This window comes from Coturnix japonica, chromosome 4 (genome assembly GCF_054131305.1).
Source record: "Coturnix japonica strain WE chromosome 4, WE-NBRP24, whole genome shotgun sequence".
Classification (NCBI taxonomy): Eukaryota; Metazoa; Chordata; class Aves; order Galliformes; family Phasianidae; genus Coturnix; species Coturnix japonica.
In genome coordinates, this window is record NC_140666.1 from 85,122,842 (window position 1) to 85,144,106 (window position 21,265).

General features: G+C 45.0%; 1 protein-coding gene across 14 annotated transcripts in view; it reads left to right on the forward strand.

Annotated features, from left to right (window-relative positions):
* The window catches only part of CTBP1 (C-terminal binding protein 1), a 199,058-nt gene that overhangs the window by 126,991 nt on the left and 50,802 nt on the right, over positions 1-21,265 (forward strand). For 2 of the 14 annotated variants that reach the window (XM_015862568.3, XM_015862569.3), the window contains exon 1: positions 16,569-16,731. The exons of 9 other annotated variants lie outside the window; for them this stretch is intronic. In XM_015862568.3, the coding sequence (XP_015718054.1) occupies positions 16,692-16,731 (40 nt within the window). In that variant the 5' untranslated portion in view covers positions 16,569-16,691. Of the gene's footprint in view, positions 1-16,568; positions 16,732-16,951; positions 17,663-18,428; positions 18,609-21,265 lie in introns of those variants that run through there. 3 more of the 14 variants (XM_085547502.1, XM_085547504.1, XM_085547503.1) reach the window with 3 other exon arrangements.

Genomic DNA, 21,265 nt, shown 5'->3' on the forward strand with positions numbered 1-21,265 from the left:
GCTATAAAGGCTTGCAATTAAAACGTAATGCGTCTGTCTCGTACAAGAATGATAAACTCCTATTTAAACGTTCTGAGAGATGGCCTGTCTGTGTCTGTTGAAGGGGTGCTTTCTTGCCCAAACACTGGTTGAGTTTTTTGATGCGCTATGTGTATATGTATATATCTCTATAGCCTTCTGTTTTCCTTTATCTGCTGTAAGGACTTTGATGCTGGTTGTGGTGTATGGTCTTCAGTACAGAATGTTGTTTTCAGTGGGCTTTCGTTTTACAGGAGGAGCTGTCTCTTCCTACAAGAGATTTCTGAGATGCCATTTAGCCGTTACTGTTCTATATTTATTTAATATCTGAGGAACACTTTGGAGCTTTATTTTGCTTTACACTCTGATTATAAAGCCTTTAGGGCTCCTCTCCTTTTGCCCTTGCTTTACACAGCATTCAGCACGATGTTTTTTGATCTGATTTTTTTGGAAGGGAATATTCTGTGCTATTCTAAGTCTTTGAAGTAATAATAATCCATTAAGTAATTGTTTCAGTCCTGGTTATACCTTCTGCACAGCTCACTCCCTCTTCAGATCCCTTGTAAGTTGCCAACCTTCCAGGTACTCAGCAGGGAGCAAATATTTACATCCTGGAGCTGTTCTTTAATGGAATGACCCAGCTGTATTACCCTCAGTGTCGGCTTGAACATGAAATATTCTCCATTCACAAGGAGGAATTTTCTTGTTGGGAACCAGGCAGATAATTCAAGTCAATTTGATAACCTCAGGGTATTTTGTTTTCACACCGGTCTGCAATGATACAAAGCCTTCTCATCTTCTGTGCTGCTTCCGGTATCAAAACATTTGTGCAGTTAAAGCAAAGGCAGAAATACAAAAACTCCTGTTATCAAATGCATATTGTAAATAAGAGAAGAATGGAAACGTATGTGATTATTTTCCAGGCTGTGAATCAATACTGGTTATATGGGCTTAGCTGTGGTGGCCCATGATGTAGTAGGTGTTGAGCTGACTCGGGGCTGGGCCTGCCTGCCTGGTGAGCGCTTGGTCACCACTGGTCCTGCACAAGGGCGCGTCTCTCTGCCTGGTTTCCATGGGGTGGTCTCCAGTGGGTTGTATGGAAGTCCTGCAGGACCCCAGACTGGGCACAGAACTGAGCATCGGGGTGAGATTCAGCAGTTTAGGGTCATGAAACCCTGTTGACTGTGCTGTGTGGATGCAAGACTTCTCAGGAGCATTTTTTCTGTGCTAAAAGCTTTTTCTGTTCCCTTCTCAAGAGCAGCGTTACCAAGTTTAGGCTACATTTAGAAAGCAAGAGGTAGGAGGACAGTATGAAGTATGAAGCTGAGAACTCGGGATGATGCTGAGATGAGAAAGCAGTGATGTACAGCAGGGGGACATCAGCAGTTCTCCCTGATCCCTGTGGCTGCCAGCAAGTGGATGCTCACAGAATATGGGAGAAGAGAGGGAGCAGGATGTGGTCCTGAGCTCTGGGCTTGCTCCTTTTCTGGTTCACATGTAGGTTTAGGATGTGCTTTAATGCTTATAGGGTATTTTTCCGAGAGGACCATGGTGTTTGCTTCACTGCAGTGGTGGGATGGGGAAATCTGTGTGTTTTCTGGAGTTACTGTGATGTCTGATTGGAACTTAGGAATTTGTTACATAAATTAGCACATACTTTTCTGGTTTGGGTTTTTTTAAATTGTGATCAAGCTACAGAATAAGTAGAAAGCATAAATCTGCATTCTGAGAAGCTGCTGGGAGGATTTTCTGATGCGTCTTTCAGTCTGGTTGTGCAGGAGACAAACTGAGACAGTCATCTCTGTAACATTGTCAGGATCCAACAGATCCTTGCGTTGCCTCCATCAGAAGCAGGATGTGGGAAGGTTACTTTCAACAAGATGATCCTTGTTTTCCTCTCATCGTATCTCACAGTCGCCAAAATATGCAGTGAGGCCATTTTGAACGCTGAAGTTAAGAGCAGCACATACTGTTGTCACATCTGTTGCAACTGTATGTTGAAATTAATACTATTGCAACACCATACCGAAAGGTTTTCACTAAAAATCCTTCTACCAAGAAACTGAGTCTGTTATTTTTTTTTCTATCAGCTGAAAAAAGATTATTTGAGATTCTGTAGTCAGTGCCAGTTTCAAATCCACTCATTGTTATGGCTTTGTGGGCGAAGAAAACACACCAACAAGTCAAACCCAAACCTCCCTGTAGCCTCAGTGTTTTCAGTGCTGTAGGAAACACTGGGGAGGATTTGGCAGGTAGAGGTTGCCCATGGGAGCACATGGGAGCTCCCCATATTCCCTTGCCAGGAGGCAGCTGGGTGCAGCACTCAGTGCTGTGCAGCGCTGTGCTGGAACACGACGTCCTGCCTGCAGCACCTTTTCATGGGGAGGGAGCAGAGTAAGTCAGCGCTATTACATACTGCAGGTATGCTGATTTCAGCCACAGAGCACCTTGGCCTGCTGCCGTCTGCTCCTTTTCTTTTGCGTTACTCAGTGCAGTGAGTTCTGCCAGAAGATCCCTGCTGTGATTTGGTCCCTGTGGTTGGAGGTGATGAGCATGGAAGGCACTCCTGTGAAATGTACTTCTAAGAAATCCTATGGAATTAGTGATTGGGAATGAAAAGGCCATCAATATAATAACTGTCATCAGTATAGTAATATTTCCATGCATTATTTATGAACAAATATTTGATAATATGGCCACATTTTTCATCTGCAGGGCCCTTTATTTGCTATTAAATAAAATATGAACGCTATTAGAATTTTATTTAACCCAAACAAACTGAAACAAACAGCAGTTTGCCCCCACTTGTACTTGCAGAAGGTTTAAATTATCTTTCTTTCGTAGCAACACTGAGCAGATTGAACCATTTTTCAGTAATGAGGTTTGCACTTAGAACCTGCAGTTCTTACCATCATCTGATTTTTAAGTGCAGTGTGTTTACCTAGCTGTGCCTGTAGATCTGCTGCTAAAATGTCATTTATATAAATGGCTCCGTTACCACGTTCATGGGCTGCAGCAAAGAGTGGTACACGTGTGGCTGCCACAAGAGAAGACTCCAGGAAATATTGCTTCATTCAGCAGGGTGGGTTTTTCTCTGGGCTTTCTTTTGTTTGTTTGTTCTTTTAATCACCCAAGTTGCATGTTTGCCTCTAAAAATAACAGAATGGATATTTCTTAGTGAACATCCACATCGTTGCTAACGCTGTTTAGAATAGGTAAGAACTGAAAATTAGGCAACAGTCAAATTAAATTTCAGAAGCCGTGCTCGTCACAGGAGCCGTAATTTCACTCCCAGTGGAGCTTTAAAAGCTACTGGCGTGCTGTCATCCAAGTCCCGTAATAGATGGTAATGTTTCCTAAGTTTGGCTTTGTTTAAAAAACAAAACTTTTCCTGAATGAAACATGGAATCGTGAAATTGCTCAGGGAACTGTATATGTTAATTGGAACTTGAAGGAGCCATCATCCAGCCTCCAGTTTTCTTGATGCAAGAAGGGAGGATTTGCACACCTGGTGGGAGCCCACACAAGGCTGCCTTGTGAGCCCAGGAGGTGGCAGGAGCCTGGGGACAGCATCCTCCAGGTGCAGGAGTGGCCACCCAAATGGTATCCGGGAGCATGAGCAGATGTTGGTGCTAACCAGCGTAGGGCCGGGTTGTGGAGCTGCAGTGCAGAAGGGCAGCGCGTGGCTGGTAGGAGGGAGGAGCTGCCCATGAGGAATTTCAGAGCGCTGCCCTGACATGCAGGGATGGCGGTAGGAAAACCCGTCTCCTGTTGAGACTTGAAAGAGAAGGCTTCCCTGGAAAGGGTAACCCGGCTGCAAAGTCCCCCCTTCGGCCTTCAGAGCCTACAGCAGACTGGCCGTGGGATGTGGCTGAGGCACAGGGAAGCAGCAGATTGCTCTTAAAGTCTATGGTTTAATCAAAATAAGCTGCAAAGCTGGTTAATTTTAAAGCAAGCAATATCCACAATAGCATACAGTGGTGACTTAAACGTTTACTTTATGATGGCATATGTTATTTCTTCAGTTGGAGCGAGCGTGCTAATTAAATATGGATTTATTTTACTGAAAATCTTTCAAATATCTGATACAGCTGTGAGCTGAAGTGTATTTTGGCACGCTGAACTCTGCTGTCCTCTACAGTTTATTAAATGCTTAATTGGATCCCTCTGGTCTTTCAGTTTAACCACCTGAAAACTACTGTCTGAGAAACAGTGACCTTTGTGTCACGATCATAATTATTTTAGAGCTCTGGGAAGCAGAAATTAATTGTTATTTTTGTGTAGTAAATAGTTATTAATTAAGCTTGAAACTTCATTCATTAGCACGTTGGGGTCTCATTCACGTTAATGGCAAACTTTCATTGATTTCAATTGCATCAAGGCCTAGTCCAGGAAGAGAAAAAAAATAATGCTGTGTACTTTACCAAATAAATTGGAAACAGAAATACGCTGGTTTCGAGTTCACTGACAGTCTTTTTGATTCCAACAAGAGTAACTTTTGGTTGCGAAGATGTTTCACTGACAGATTAACACCATTTTTGTTGGCCTTAATCTCTGCTCTTCCCTCTCTGTGTCTCCAGATGAGTAATTAGTCACTGTCTGGTGATCCTTCAAAGGTTTCCCTGACAGAGTTGTTGTCATTCTTAGAGTTTTGTTTCCCAAATTTTTTTATAGTACAGCATTTTTATTTATAATATTAATATATTATAATATTATATTTATAATATTAATATATTATAATATAATATATAATATTAATATATATAATATATAATATTAATATATTATTTATAATATTAATATTATATTAATATTTATATTTTTAGTACTTTTTATAGTACAGCATTTTTGTGTTGAGATGGAAGCAAACTTTATCCTAATTTGGACCTACTGGGGTTTTCCTTGCTGGACTCTATGAAGGATCACACCTCGCTCACCTTATTCTACTCTTCATGTTGGACATGACCAGGACAACAAGAGCTGTAGTAAAACATGCCCGCAATTGTGTCTGAGTCTCCTTAATGTGACATTTCCAAAATTGGGCAGTTTTATTAAAACAAGTGAAAGTTTACACATCTGCAGATTTATATTGTTGGTTTGTTGCTAGAGATAGAAACTTCAGTTAATTGAGCACTGGGAGCTCTGTTGCATGTGGCAGAGCAGGGGAAGCAAGTGCAAGCTGCAGGCAATATATTACCTCTTACACATCATTCTTCAACATTCTTTTTTAAGGGTAGCACAGTCTAAGCTCTGTATTGCTTTTTAAATCCAGAATGATAAAGCATTGCTGACACAACTGAGACCTGTACCAAGGATGACTGCATACCTGTCCTTGTGCTCATCCAGCATACAGAGAATGACTCTTCAGTTGTAATGGGAGATGTAAATATTTTACAGATTTGCTCTCACAGCAAACAGGAGTGTTTAATAAGTGAACACTGCGCATATTTTAAAGATGAAGAACCTGGATACATAAAGGGAGGCGATTTAGAGTGAGAAGGACGACAGGAAGCTGGTGACGGTCAGGAATTGATTGTATTTTTCCTGAATCTTGGCTCATGCCTGACTTGTGACTGTTTTCTCTAGGGTACAAGAGTACCTGCCAACAGGTTTTCTCTATGCTTCATCTTATGCAACGTCTCTGCATGCTGAATATGAATAGAAAGGATGTGCTGTGTCATCAGTGCAGTTGTCAGCAACTTAAACACCAAAATTGATGGGCAACAGCCAGTTCTGCTGGTCAGGTACAAGAACAGTCTTGCAGTGCATGACAAACATGGGGTAGAGAAGTGCAAGAGCCCAAATCTTTGACTTATTTAACAACAGTAAAACCATCTTGTTCCGAATTTCTTGGTAAAACTCCCTGAGTTCAGTGGTTCCCCCTTTTTCGTCCCTGCCTGTAGGGAGTGGGGCAATAACCAACCATTGCGTAAGATTTTTGGCAGCAATACTTAATTATTTTCCTCAGAAATTCCATCACAGTAGCAAAAATTTCCTTCATACTGGAATTTAACTATTGGAAGGAACACTGTAAGTGTAATGGTAGTCTTTTCTATGGCAAAGCTTTCCATCCTGGTTTTATTAAGGCAGATTTTCTTTGAGTGGTCTTCCTTTACCCATGATCCAGGATGACTGGGATTGCTCTGTTGCTGTTATTTTCCACACATAATTATTACTGGTTTTGTGGCGTTCATGGGCATTTTGGCAAAGATTTTCTATATGTGCCCACTTTGTTGGTGAAGGTGATGACAGTTACCCAAGAGAAACATTCTCCGTTCAGTTTTTTTCACTGACAAATATGTCCTAAGGTCAGTCTGGCTATTAGGAAGAAGAGTGTTCTCAGAATGAGTGGTAATGCATTGGAACAGACTGCCCAGGGAGTAGGGGGTCACCAGCCCTGGAGGGAGGTGTTCAAGAAACGTGGAGATGTGGCACTGAGGGTTGTGGTCAGGGGGCATGGGGGGATGGGCTGCCATTGGACTGGCTGATCTTAGTGGTCTTCTCTAACCTTAATGGTTCTGTGATTCTGTGGTCTGACTCTTAATGCTTAACCAGGCTGTCAGGCACTGTGCAAAGCTCTAAGATATTACACATTCATGGTGAAGTATTAGTTGCTTATGAATCCAGGTGATTATTTTTTAATGACAATCATTTGCTGTTTGGTAGAAGTAATCAGTAACGTGGACTTTACGGGGTCTGGATTTCATCAGTTGTTCAGACTTGTTCTTGACTGCCAGACCAAGATGCTTAGAAATAAATGTTCATACCAGATCTGCCCAGTGGCCCATCAGTTTCTGCAGTCATGCTTTATTAATAGAGATCATATCTGATTGCAGAAGAGATGCAAAAATGTATTTAATAAATACCCGTGGTATTTATTCCATTTATTTTGCAGTAGAGGAAATGGGCATGGCACCTCCCTGTTAAGATTTGGCTTTAGTACGAATGCACACACAGAGCTGCATGAAATCACAGTTATTTTTTCTAGTGCATCCATGTGGGTGTTCTTGGTTTATGTGGAAAAAAGATCCTACATTCACCAGTGTAACCCAACGTGCAGTAAGTGGAATATGTAGCACAGCTTGTTTGGGTGAGGAAGGAGTAAAATCAACCGTGATGTTCTCACATTTTAGGTATTGTGAGCTGCTCAAAATTCTGTTTTTGTAATTATCCTGATTATTTAAAATCTATGAATGTCCTTGTGAGAGTGATATGTCATTCGTTCCGGCAGAAATTATTTAGCTGTTTCTTTCCTCGGTTAATGTAGGGGGAGAAAATCAATGTAAAAGATAATATTTTAGCATTAGCTGATCCTGCAGTCTCATTCGATTCCAGCATAGCAGGCTAAGTAGCAAATGCTCTTAGCAATTGTTTCTGTTAGCGGAATTTTGAAAGCACTAAGAGAAATCTTGATCCGTGGAGACAGTACAATAATTCACATTGACATATTTTCCCCATTTGCCACAGGGCAAGTGGAACTATTAATGCTCCTGTACAAAAACCTTTTTCTCCTTTCTCCTTCTTTTCGAGAGCAGAAGAGAAATAATGGTGATCGTAACAGTGGATTATATGTAAAAATTCAGACTACCCTGAAGCTATCAAAGGGGAAAAAAATCTAGAAAGTTTAATGTCACTGTATCATTGCCTTTTTTTCATAGCAACTCCTGTGCCATATATACTCATACATTTATTTTTCATAGTATCGTGGAGTTTGGATGGCTGCTTCAAGCAGGAAGGCATCTGTGGGGTCAGGGAGCAGGTAGCAGGGATAGTAAAATAAGCTGCTGTGAGTGCCACGCACACACATGAACTGATTCGAACAAAACCAAATCCCTGCTGAATCCGTTCTATGCCCCATAACATACACTGCACCCAGCAGAGACAGCCGGTCCAGTGATGTATACACAAGGAATATTTGTTACCATTGTAGTGTTTTGCCTCCAGCTTTGAGAAACCCAATTCTATCTTCCTTTCAGCAATGGGAATGATGTCAGCTTCGGCGCGGCACATTTTTCCTTGGATGGTTAAAAGAACTGAGAAATTGAGAAAGATTTGTGTAAAATACGAATCAATGTCAAGAATTTTCACCCATTGAGTACAATAAAACCATCTTTGAGATGAGATTTAAATAGGAAGTCTTGCAAACTTTGTTGGTTAGATGTTCAGGGAATAACATTGCCAGGAGTAGCTGCACTGTAATGATAGATGAGCAAATATATTTCTGCCCAGTGTTGTGTCACGTTGGATGTGCATGTTACAAAAATGTGAGTGTTTTATTAGATTAAAAATGAACTGGAACAGTTTGCTTGGTTAATTTACAAGCAGTTTCACTGGTGTCCTCTCCATCTCCCTCCTGCCTCCCTTTTTCCCCCCTTTTTCTTTTAAGACCACCAAGAGATGAGGCCGTAGGTCACAAATGAGATGAGTTTGATGACCTCAGCCTATGGCCTCACAGACATCTGTCTACATCTCAAACCATCCATAGATTTTAGGACAATTGGGTATCTCTTGGCAGGAAAGATCCACAGAGAGGCTGAGAATGCAACTCCGGTTGTAATTGTAAGACCTCAGCATACAACACATCCTCACAGCACTTCATTTTTTTGTTGAATTTACAGTGATAATGCTTGAAGGGGAGAACATTCAAAATACTCAAACTGAACCAAGGCAAAACAAGGCTTTTTGGTTGGTTTTTTTTCCCCTCATTAGACTGTTATCTCCATGAATTATGTTCATTCCTCTCCTGCGATAGCTCTCTCTGGTGTGGGTGCCTCTGTAATGTTAATCATGTAGGTGCAGCCTCTGGGAACGACACCAACTTTAACCTTTCTGGGTCATGGGTTTCAGAAGCCACTTTGCTTAGAGATCAGCACAGTACAGCCACGCACAAAGTATTCTCATTTGTTTCCAGGTCCTTCAGGAAAACCTAATTAATTATTTATACGTGATCTATATACATTTATTTATTGTTACAGCTCAGTCTCTGGCCTCCAGTAGTTAAAGAACATTTTTCCTTAAAGTAACTTCCGCATCTGTGCCGTAATTTGTACTGTTCATAAGGCGTATCAAATCATTTCAATTAGGAGCCCAATCTGTTTGCAAAGACATGGCAGTATTTCCCATTTTATGTACGTCTGCTGAACTCTGTTCTTCCCGTAGCGATGCACAGGCCTGTGGCTGAGCGTTCTTTCAGATGCATAAAGCAATACAAATTAATAAAAGCTGATTCTGGTATCAACGTCTCTTCTGATCACACGAATAGGACCGAAATAAAACATGAGAATATGAATGAAGGATTTTGAGTTTCTGTACCCAAAGCTGGTCCCTGGAATTAGCTGATAAAAAACAATTTTGGATTTTTGATTGCATTGGTGTTGCTGATTTTTTTAATTGCTTAATGTGTTGTTTGTGACCTTGTAGTTCACAAGGCATGACCGTGTAGCGAGAAATAATAGTTCATTCCAGAAGAGGAATATTAGGTGCCCTCCTTCATAAAAGAGTGCATACGTTAAGGGACTGAACAATTGTTTTGACAAGAGAAATGTAAAAATACCCCAAGAGTAAGATAAGCAAGGTGGTGTGCTAGCTGGAGCTGACATTGCTAATGCTGTTCTGTGTAGTCCTCTGCTGTAGGAAATTTACCTCTTAAAGCTATCACTGAAAGCTCTTTCCTTTAGCATAGTCTCTTCTGTTTGTAGATGATGATGAACTTTGCATTATTCTGCAATACAAAGGGAGCTTTTTCAAAGTAAAGTTACGTTATCACTGTGAAAATCACCACGTAAACTGATGTATTTTAGGCCTGGAGATGTATCTCGTACACTGATAAGGATTCTTGCAGCTTACTATTCAGCTGTTAAGATTTAAACATTGAGGGTGGGTAAGTGCAAAAAAAATGGCACAAGAACCTTTATTTTGGGTTAGTAAAAGAAAAAAAGGTGTACTTCCAAATAACTGCCTATAAAGCTTTTGTTAGATAACTGTACCCGTGTTAGGAGAGGTATAAAGGCATTAGTTTGTTGCTAGATTGATGGAGGCACACACATATAAAACGTGTTTCTGTGGCCAATGGGCTGTGTGTTTTACTCATGAAACCTTGCTAGTTTCTTTTTACTGTTCCAAAATCATCGACCATTCCCTGTTATGGATTGCCTCGGCTGTGTGTTCTTCCATATGTTGTAACTATGGCATTGATTTTCTCTGTCTCTTACTGTTCTCTCTATTCTAATTTTCCCGGTTTCTTAGAGTACAAAGGGCCATTTGTGGAAGCTGTTACTGGTTTTTCTTTTTACATGTTTAATAGAACGGGTTTTCCAGTATTATTATAAAATTTTGGATGTACTCATTTTAAACCGAAACTGAAACAAGTTGAAAGTAAAGCTGCTAGAGCTTACGGTTCTTATTGTAGCGCATTAAATTACTCAGTAGTTACATGTGGGCAGATCTTGCTACGTTCATATAAAAGTATCTGATTTTCTTTGGCGTTGGAGGCGTTCTCTGCCACTTGTTACAGCTGCTGTGCAGTCCGAGAGTTACTGAAGGTGTCTGTGCAACTGCTGATGACTGTTACGCTGTGGTGTTATCAGATTTTAATTGTGTATGGAGGTGGAAGCAAAGGCGCTGCGGGGAGATGTGTGTTTGAGGCAGGGTGTGATGACTCACTCGAGGTCACTTTTCTCACTAATGAGCCATTCTCTTATCTTACAGTTGGGTGATAGCGGAGTGCTGGTAATGCAGTGTTTCACTGGGTACAAAGCTGAGAGCCTCAGTCTGGAAGAGGAGGAAATTTAAGACTAATAACTTGTAATCATCCCAAGTTAATTTGACAAAGCGGGAGAGTTCACTTCACAGTCAGAAATGTCTCTAATTCTCCTACATGGTCCCATTCAAAGCCCGTGACTGCGAAGTGACATTTTCACTTATTGCTGCTTTGGTTTTTGCATCCTTTAGGGTCTTTCTGTGTTTTTCAGATGCGTTGTCCTCTTGGTTAGTTTGAGACAAAGGTCAAATATGTGGTGAGATGTTGTTCATACCTATTTTTCGTACATATTTTTGTTGGGCTCTTCAGTTTCGCACTACGCTTTGAACACGACGGTATGATATTTTCTACACCACTTAATGAATGAACAGTTTGTGAGCGTGAATATAATTGCCTGACAATTCTGAAATAATCTCTGATCCAACCATAGCTTTTTTTCCCCAGCTACTTATTGAGTAGCTTTGACAAAAGCAAGATCTAAAGTGTGTTATAAGGGAACCAAGAAAAAGGTAGAGCACAGCACAGTGCAAATTAGATTAGAGCACAGAGCGCTAGCTTACTGCCAGTCCAAATTGGTCTGTATGTACAGCACTTTTAAAGGTGCCACCTACGGCTGCTTTTAGCCTTGTGCCAGGCTCAAAATAGTAAATCCCACTTCTGAGCAGAAAATTGCCTCAGGTTTGAAGTAATGCTGGCAAATCTAAGCTGCTCGTGGTTTCAGAGCCTGAGCAGCACAGAGATAGAGCCTCCAGCCTGAGCAACTCTCTGCTTCCTTCTGGAAATGGCGTCACCATGCCCTTCAGTCAGCTTGTGTATTGCTGAGGATGTACCACAGTGAGAAGTTCACTCGGGACATCTGCTGGCTGTGCTTGGGCTACTGGACAGCTAATTATTCTCCATATTACCTGCAAAATTAGTCCCATCCAACAGGTTATCAAATGTATTACAGACTTGCAGGTTTTTTATCCATGCAGTTGGCTTGGATACGTCCGTCACTTCACTTGCTGTGTCTTTGTGTGCTGAATCTAGCACCACCGAAGGTGGTACAGAGCAGCTTTAAAGAGGATAGCACAATTTAATAGTACAGTTTTAAAGAGAAACTTGCATGTCATAGCTACTCTGAATGGCCCTGAACCTACTGCCCTTTGTCACACAGAAAATATTACCTTGCTTCCTGATGTAAGACTTGAGAAGCAAATTACCACTCAGCTGTAGCTCGCCACAATCCAGTTATGTAGAAGTAAGTGCAGAATGTTGTTATTCTAGTTCATTACGGTGGAAGTAAGTTGTACTGGAACCATAATTGAACGTTCAGTGAAATGTATCCTGTCCAAGCGCTATTTTGAACACCTTTTGCAGGCAGCTGCGTTGGTGGTTGAGGGGCTGCTTGGAGGGATCCCCGCTGCCTGCAGAATTGTGTTAGTAACTCATTTGTAAGGATTTCACTGAAATAAGGAGACTCAGCATAGGACCTCTGCAACTTACACAGGTTGAACAAGCTCCAACATTTCAGGCAGGTGAGAAGGAGTAAATCTCCCGGTGGGTTACAAGCACTGTTTCTTCTGTCATGTTAATTGGCTGTTCGTTCCTGGGAGCACAGATTGTGCTGCTTCTCCTTTACCTCGAACAATGTCAAATCCCCAAAGCAGCCCTGCCAGCGCAGAAGGGAGCGAGCCATATGGGGCAGGTTGCAGTTGTTCCTTCAGGTCTGGACAGATTCCACTGTGAACAGATGGACAATGGCTGACATCCACTAATGGTTCTCGATAGGTTTCTTCTGCCGTTCATCTCGATCTTCTTTTTCTCTTCAGCCAGAACGCAGACCTTCCTGGAAATGGTCTGTTAACTCCTCTTGACTTGGTGGAAAATGATAGCTCTCATTTCACGATAACCAGAAAATGCAGAGGATTTAATTCTACCCCGGTTCTTGTGTTTTTAGCACTTATATGAAGAGGGTGAGATCAGGAAGCAAATCCCACAGTCACTCAATACAGATAACATCAGAGGAGAGAGGTTTTTTGTGTTCCCTGGTTTGAAGGGAATTTATTCCTCCTTTCGCTCAGCACACTGCAAGGTTTTTCACTTTTGTATGGCTGTTATTTCCAGGATTGAGCTGGCACAGCCATTACGTTCTGAGAGGGGAGCGCTGCGCAATCGGCATTTCAGAACTGGCTTTGAATGTCTGACACAGCTGAACTTCTTGTTCATTAAGTGGAACTTTAATCTGCTACTTTGATCCTTTGGTAAACCTTCTTTTCTGCAGCAGATGAAGGTCCTCTATTTTATTTCATGCTTGTGATGAGCACCATTTCTTAAAGATTAAATGTCTCTCTTTTGTCAGTTCTTCTTTTTTTTTTTTCCATTTCCCCTTCAGAACCTGCTGAAAATGTTTCTCCGGAACGGCCTTTCTCTTTCACACCAAGCAGAAAGTAGTAACTTCTGACAGAGGGGAGTTTCACACAGAGGAAGTGCATTAAAGAAAAAGTCAGCTCTAATTATAATGCGCAATTGCCGTGCAGTTGCAAAGTGAAAGTAGTCTGATCTGTACAGGTGTGATTTATTAGCAAATGCTTTCCCGGATCTCAGCGAGAGAATTAAGGAAGCGTTTCTATCCAAACAAAGCCTTCTTTCCAGATTTTAAATAGATTGCTTTGACTTACTTTGAGGACGCATTTTAAAGATGTACTTTTAGGATAAAGTTGAAATGTTGAGGCTGCTTTATTCAGCCATTCTTTTCCTCTGACACAAACAAATCCCTTTCAGGGGCTCCTAATATGATCTGCAAGATTTACTATTGACAAAGAGATCTTCCTTGGTGACATAATCTTACATTTTGATTATAAGTACGCACAGGTTTTTGAACGATGGTCTTAGGAACTGTTACAATGAGCATTCACATGAATGATGCATGTTTGATAATGAAGTGAAAGCACACATAACTATGGCAAGCTAAGGAACATCTGTAAGTACACAGTCTCAGTATCTGGATGTAAGAACACTGTCAAATCTCATTATTCGCTTTAGAAAGCATGCGGCAATGTCTTGGCTCATGCTTAGATAGTCCAACAGTAAAACTTCCTCTTTCACTATCTTCAAAGTCACATCTGCTAAAGATACCAGACCCTAATGGATCTAATTTGTGAAAGCCCAAGGTCACGCCTTTATGGCTGGAGATTCTGAGGGGAATAAAACTTGCACTTAAATTTTACATATGGCCGTTAACAGATACACTTAAAACAATGTATTTCCTCTTTAGCACATGTGTTCTTCCAGCTGACTCTTAAGAAGCCAAGAAACAGTTTGGGGGCTTTGAAAAACGCCGTAATTCTTGCTGCAAAGCACAGAGGCCTCTCAGCTGTGTAACGCTGCTGTTAAAAGCCACAGCAACAGCCCAAATGTGATAAGGGGATGGGAATTTTGTTACGTTTCGCGGAAGATTTACTTATATTGTAGCTGTGCAAATCACAGACTGAAGGATGTGAAGACAACTGACTGTTTTATGACCCAGAGTGAGCCTGAAAACATAGGAAACAGAATGGGTGGGGGTGGCTGAAGGCATCACTGCAGTCAGCTGCACTGCCGTTGTATTTTCTCAGACCCAGTCTGCAACTGGGAGCCATGGAGGGGAGAAGGGTGAAAGCAAGCTTCGTTTTCTCAGTCAGAAACAGCATCGAATTGTGTTCTTAAGGACAGCCACTCCTCAGTTATTTTCTTTTCTACCCTGAGCCTCCATAGTGTATCCTTGGGAGCAGGTGCCCTCAGCAGCTGTCTGTGAGCAGGAGAGACCTCAGGGCTCCCAGCCGGGGTCAGATAACCCTCTGCTCCAGCAGGTGCAGATCAGCGTACTGCTATTGAAAGGAACGAAGTTGGCCACTTTGTGAGGATCCAGCCCTCTGCGTCCTCCCAGGAAACACAGGATCTATGATGTGCACGTAGGGAGGGAAATAAGCACGGTATTACCTACACAGCGTGTGTTTAGGTCTGCGTGCAGTCAGGAAAGAAAAAGAGCAAGCATATGAGTCCCTTCATGAAGCAGCATAGAGAATCCCAAGCTGCAGTATTAATAACCTCCTGTTACTGAATACTCCATCTGTTCCCCATGCCAACGTGTCCTCACTCGGAGCACTCCCCCTGTCACAATATTTGGTGCCACACTCCCTCCGCCTTCAGCGCTGAGCACGTCCCCTCTGAGGAGGGGTCCCTGCCTGCTGCTGTGTATTAATGGAACTGAGCTCTGATTCCAGCTCTCAGCCTAATGCTGTTCGCTCCGTACTTCCACATCCGTATTTTCCGAGGGCTCGATAGGTGCTATTTCCTATTCTCTTTCCTATTGACTAACATCTCAGACGTCAATAAAGCGGTTTCACCACTTCAAAGCGACTGAATAAAACGTGTTTTCTTTACACACGAGGCGCTCGGCCGGGCGCTGCCTCAGAGCAAAAGCAGCCGCGGGAGGTGCTTCCTGTGGAGAAACTCAGTCAGCAGCTGAGGGGCGCTGAGGCCTGAACCCCTCACAGGCTCAACCCACACTTGACTCGGCCGCAGCGCTTCCCCCTCGGCTGCCCACCCTTGACTCGGCTGTGGCAGCACAGCAGAAGCGCCGTTCCGCCATCATAGAGCGAATTAGAGAAGCCAAACCCGGCTCTGAAGAGACGAGCTCGCCGCTCCGCCGCCATGACACCGCGCCGGGCGGGGCGGGGAGGGGCCGCCGTCAGCTGAGGCAGCAGCGGGGCGCAGCCGAGCCTTTGTTTGGCGTCCGCCGCCGCCGCCGTTTTAGGCGGCTCTTGGGGGAGCCCTGTGAGGTGACAGGAGAAGGGGAAAAAACATCGCCTTGTATTGAGAGAGTGCCCTTGAAATAAACACAAATATCCCCTTGGTTTGAAGTTCTGTGGGAGCTCAGAGGCTCCGGTGTGTACGTCCTGTGCTTGTCGGTGAGGTGCTGGATCCCAGCTCATGCCGTGATCCACAGCTCAATTCTGCTGTATGTCTGCATTGCTTCTAGTCGGTGCTAAAGGCGTTATTCCTCGGGGACAGGAGGGCAGTGAGATGGGTTTCTTTCTTCCATCAGCGCTGTGTGGGCACTTACAGCCGTGTGCCGTGCCATATTTCTCCTAATTTACTGGGTTTTTTTGTGAATAAAGGGCACGATGGTGGGGCGGCCCTTCAGGCCCGGGCTGGGGGAATGAGGGGAGCGGGGCTGCAGGCTGGGCAGCAACCTGGGGGCTTGAAGTATTTACGAAGGGGAAAAAGCACAGAACAAGATAACGTGAGAATCTCTTGGGGTCATGGCCAGCGTGAAGGTTGAGCACAGTGATTCAATGCCGAAGCGTTGAGTCTTAAATCACAGAATCACAGAATGACCCAGGTTGGAAGGGACCTCAAGGATCATGTAGTTCCAACACCCCTGCCTGGCAGGGCCACCAAACATACACCTTTACTAGATCAGGTTGCCCAGGGCCCCGTCCAACCTGGTCTTGAACACCTCCAAGGACGGGGCATCCACAACCTCCCTGGGCAGCCTGTTCCAGGGCCTAACCACTCTCCTAGTGAAGAACTTCCCCCTAACATCCAACCTAAATCTTCCCTCTTTTAACTTAAAACCATTTCCCCTCACCTCCCGCCCCGCTCTCTTCCATCCCCTCCTCCCCTCCTGACACCACGAGATCAATACTCGTCAGCCCCGCCCGCAGCGCTGTATCCGGGCGGGCGGCAGTGCGCGTGCGCGTGACGGCGGTCTGCGCGGGGACGCGCACGGGGAGGGCATGCGCGCGGCCGCGCTTCGAGGCGCCTCAGTTCAGGGGCGCCCACGGAGCGGCCGCCATATGCCGCGGCGGCGCCCGCTTCCCCCGGCAGCGCGGCCGTTGCGGAGCGGCCGAGCCCAGCCCGGAGCCCTCCCCGCGGCCCCGACGCTTCAATGGGAAGCTCGCACTTGCTGAACAAGGGCTTGCCGCTAGGTAACCGGCTCGCGGCGGGGCTGGGGGGGTGCGAGGGGCCCGCGGGCTTTGTGCGGGAGGGGAAGGGGATAAATACACAACACGCCGGGCTTCAATCTGTTCCAATTACCGATATACGGTTTGAAGGCGAGGAGGTTGAGCGGCTCGTAACTTGCACCGAGATCGAAATGAATGTGTGTGTGTGGGGGGGGGGGGTTGGGGGCAGGAAGTTTGGAAGCGGCCGAAAGTGCACGATGTGAGCACGGCTCCTCCGACCGACACCCCCCCCCCCCCCCACATCGGGCCGAGCTGCTCCGGGTCCGCCCCGGGCTTCGCTTCTTTGGGGGGTGGAAATTGCAGCTCACAGCTCACACAACGTCGGGGCTGTTTATAAACACCGCCGCTTTGATGGCGAGGCCGGGTTGTTTACAGCCCGCTCCGCTGCTCTGCTTTTGTTTCCCTGTTAAAACGCCGAACTCCGGAGCCGCTTCACCTGTTGTAGCCGGAATGAAACGATCGAACGTTTTCATCCCCGCTGTCCTTATCGTGAGCGGTGTTTGCTTTGGGGCTGCGGTGGAGAGGCCCGAGATAATCGCCCACCCCCATCCCCGGCCTCGCTGGATATAATGAGGCCTAATAAGCTGCGCCCAGTGGGTACTTTTTGCCCACGGAATTAAAACGAGCTCTGATATTTGTGGGATTTGATGCGAGTGCGTGTTTTGAACGCATCCATTCTATCTCCGAGGCCTTACTGGGGTGGGAACGGGCTCATTTTGCATCCCGGCCCCATGGCAAAGAGCCTGATGCCCTATTAAAATACCTTAAATCTCCCCATTGTGTGTCCCTACGGGTTGGGAACGAGAAAACACGAAGACAAATACAAATAGTTTGGAAATAATTTCTGTTCCGAGTCAAAAGCTCCTTCATCATCACTTTAAAACCCGTGTTCTTGGTAAGTAAAAAGGGTTAAGAAGCTCGTTATTCAATAGACCGTGCTGGCAGGAAGATAATTGTCCAGTGCATCTCTTTGTTCTGTATTCTTATCTGTTTTATCTATTTTTAGCTGTGTGTTGTTGTAGCAGGCATGTGAAATAGCAACCCAAAGCGCTAACTTCACTCTGTTTCTTAATGCTGCTCTTTATTGACCCCCACCCCACCCCTCAAAGACAGCTGGGTTTCAGTGTTTGAGTTCTGTGGTGTTCGCTGGCTAATAACCAATTTGGTGTGTTAACACGTTAAGCTGTGGTGACAGAATACTTGGTCCAGCTGCAGTTTGCTGCTGTATTTCAGAACAAAATGGGCAACCCTCAGCCTGCCCCCCACCCCCCCGCAGGTGTTTGGGCTGAGAATTTGGGATTTATGATGTAAAACATATAAGCAAATAGAAGGGAGATATTGGGGAGTTGAGCTTGTTTGGGTCATTGTTAACGCCGAATAATCCTGGGGAGGTGGATGGTGTTTGTGTTTTGTTTGGTGGCACCGATTGGTGCAATGCGAGTGGTGCAGTTTCTATCCTAATGTAAACAGCAGCCCTTCCCTTCCCAAAATACTGTCGATTCGATGTTTCTCCGTCAAGCGGTGCGTTATCTAATGACTGAATTGGCAAATAGAGGAACAGCCCCAAGAATTGCTTTAGTCACGCTCAGCAGAGGAGTTGAGTCAATGGAAGCACTGTTTGGAAATGAAACCGCTACAATCAGCTTTGTGAACGTTTTCAGCTCGGCGTTGTCAGACGTGGTCACGGAGGAGCTGGAGCATGCAGCCATTGAGCACACAATGCACTGCTTGTATGGAGCTCGTCATCGTAAATATTGCGGCCGTGTGATGCTTTATCATCGCGTGGAGCTCCTGATAGCGTGACAAAACAAATTACGAGTGTCCTTACGTTTGTCAGCTCGGTTAGTTCTCGACTCGTCCTTCTGTATCATAGAGATAAATGGCATCTGCTCTTGGTTAAAAATGCATGGGGCTTCAATTTGCTGATCTCCCTATTCTAGGAGTTGGAGTTTCATTGCAATGCTCAGCTGGAGGTGTGATCCCGGAGATGAGGGCTGGGCTGGAAGCGTCATCACACAGATCCAGTGGGATGTTTGCCAGTGTTCTGAGGCATCAAGTCTGTCCCTCCTTAGCAATTAGAGGCCTCTACCAAACACAGTGCCTTCACAGGGGGATCCTTTTTGGGGACAGAACTGACATTGACCTCAATGGACTAAGAATGAAAAGAATTGCCTTCTTAGCAAGTAAATGTGAAACACTTATGTGAAATCCAGCTCTTACTCAAAGCCATGCAAATACTTTGGACTACAATTGCTCATGGCCACATTGTCTCTCAGTACCCACGATGAATTTGTCATAGCTGTTCCTTGTGATGCACCCAGGCAGAGCAGCTGCATGTGTGGTAACCTGCCTTTAAGAGTCATGTTTAGGTTTTTGCCTCCCAGGCCAGCTGGGAGCATTGATGAGGTGATACTGTGCAGCATGTGTCGAGCTCTCAAATCGCAGTGTAGCAGCCTCGGCTGAGGCTCCCTAACCTTCTGGCCCCATAGTGAGGGAGGGGAGGTGGAGTTGCACACTTAATCCATGTCCTGAAGTTTTAAGGTGAGGACAAAAGTTGTATTACGTGGCCCTTCAACCTCTGTCCCTCTGCCGCACACAGGCAGCACAGAAGGGGATTTACACTTTAGGAAGGCGGGAGTTCCCAGCTGTGCTTTTACGTCTTTCTTCCCAGCTGCTCTAACAGCAGAGGTGATGATTCATTTGAGCTGCGTGATCGAGAGAAGATTGCAAACATTCAATACAGCCAAATCTAAAACGAATGTTTCCTGTTGCCCTGCATCTCTCTGGGAGCATCCAGTCCTGGGAGGTGCTGGGATCCCCGAGCTGTGATTGGGATCAGATCTGTCCCAGCATACAGTACTCAGCCCATCTTCCCCAGGGATCAGCCGGACCAGAGACTGTGTCTGGTTCCTCCAGGAGTCCGAGGCAGTGCCAGGACTTGTCTGATTTGTGCCACTCGTAGCTGCAGCCTGCAGAAAACCCTCAAGTTAAGATTGAATTCCATGTAGAGAGAAATCACATTGGTGTATAGCTTGGATGCTTGCAGCTGATCTCTGGATTTTGATCTTCTGTTCTTGCCTTTTTCAGGGGGCTATGGAGGGGCTTCCTTGCAGTGCACCTGCCAGTCTACTCAGCCAGGTGGGATTTGCTGAAGAAAGCACAAAAAACAAGTGTGGGGCTGCAGTCAGAGCTCATCAATTTGAGGGTTTGGGGTTTTTTTCATGACAGAAAGCTTTTATTTCTGTCACATGTGAAAGCGTTTGGTATTGAAACAGGAGGTAATGTGATTATGTAATTCTGCTTTATGTTAGGTACTTTAAGGCATATCTTAGTAGTTGTGTTTACAGGTCAGTGGATGTCCCTTATCTGTGCCCAAATCACTTTCAGCGAGTTGTGTCACCACCAGCTGAGTTATGTAAGTCTGGAATAGAAGCTGTTCATGCTTTCTGACTCTGTGTGTGCCCAAATTCAGAGCTGCCCTGCTCTCAGTCTCTTCAGGAGGGCTCTGATCCCACCTCATGGCAAGGAAGGAAGCAGGAAAACATCTCTCGCTTGTGACCCGAGCCACAGTTCCAAATCCTTGTGAACAATCTGTTTTCTTCCTGCTGGATGTACGCTGTGCTGCCTTCCTGAACAGTCCCAGTATTTGCTCATAGGCTGTATTGTGCACTGTTGTACACGGTGTACCCCATGATGTTGGCTGTGGGGGGACCTGGCGGGATCTCAGCCATTCATCCTCACTCTTTCCAATGGGGCAGAATTGTTTCAAGCGCAGCTTTTACCATCTTCCATGCTCCATTGGCACGTGACCTTCCAAAGTGAGAAATGTCAGCGGCTGGGATGCCACAGCCCAGTGCTCTGCATGTCTGATACTATGCAAGAAGGGTGCAGGGCCCCATCTCATCCACTTTGGGCCATCAGAACCAACTCACTGTAGGTGAAGAGTGTAGTGACTTAGGACAGGTGAGTTCTGGGGGCAGCAAGAGAGCAGTTCTGCTTTCTGTTCTGCTCATGTTGGAGCCTTAGGAAGCCAGACTGACTGTTCCTTCTGCCATGAGTGGTTGTCCCTCTCTCCTTGTCCTCCAAGACATCATCATTATCAATTAGCCTGTGACTGCTCTTTGATGGCAGCAACAGATCTAACCTTCTGAGGCTCTCCCTGCCGCATTCCCATTGACCTGTATTCCTTCCTTATGCAGGAGAGCCTGTACGTGGCCAAGCAAGAGGAATAATGCTATCCTGCATCACACCCAGCCACTGTGTGTGAGGGAGTCAGAAGAAAGCCAGGCAAGAAGCAGCACTGCAGGGTATTTCTGCCTTTTCTCCCTCTGCAGGCTGGCCCTACAGCTCCTGGCTTAGTCAGAAGCAGGCAGAAGGGAGCTGTATAGAGGTGCCTGCTTCCAGTCCTGCTGTGCTGACCACAGGAGGCTGCAGGGGTGCACCATCCCATCAGCTGTTAGTCATCTGCACAGTCAGGCAGTGCCGCAGGGCTGACATC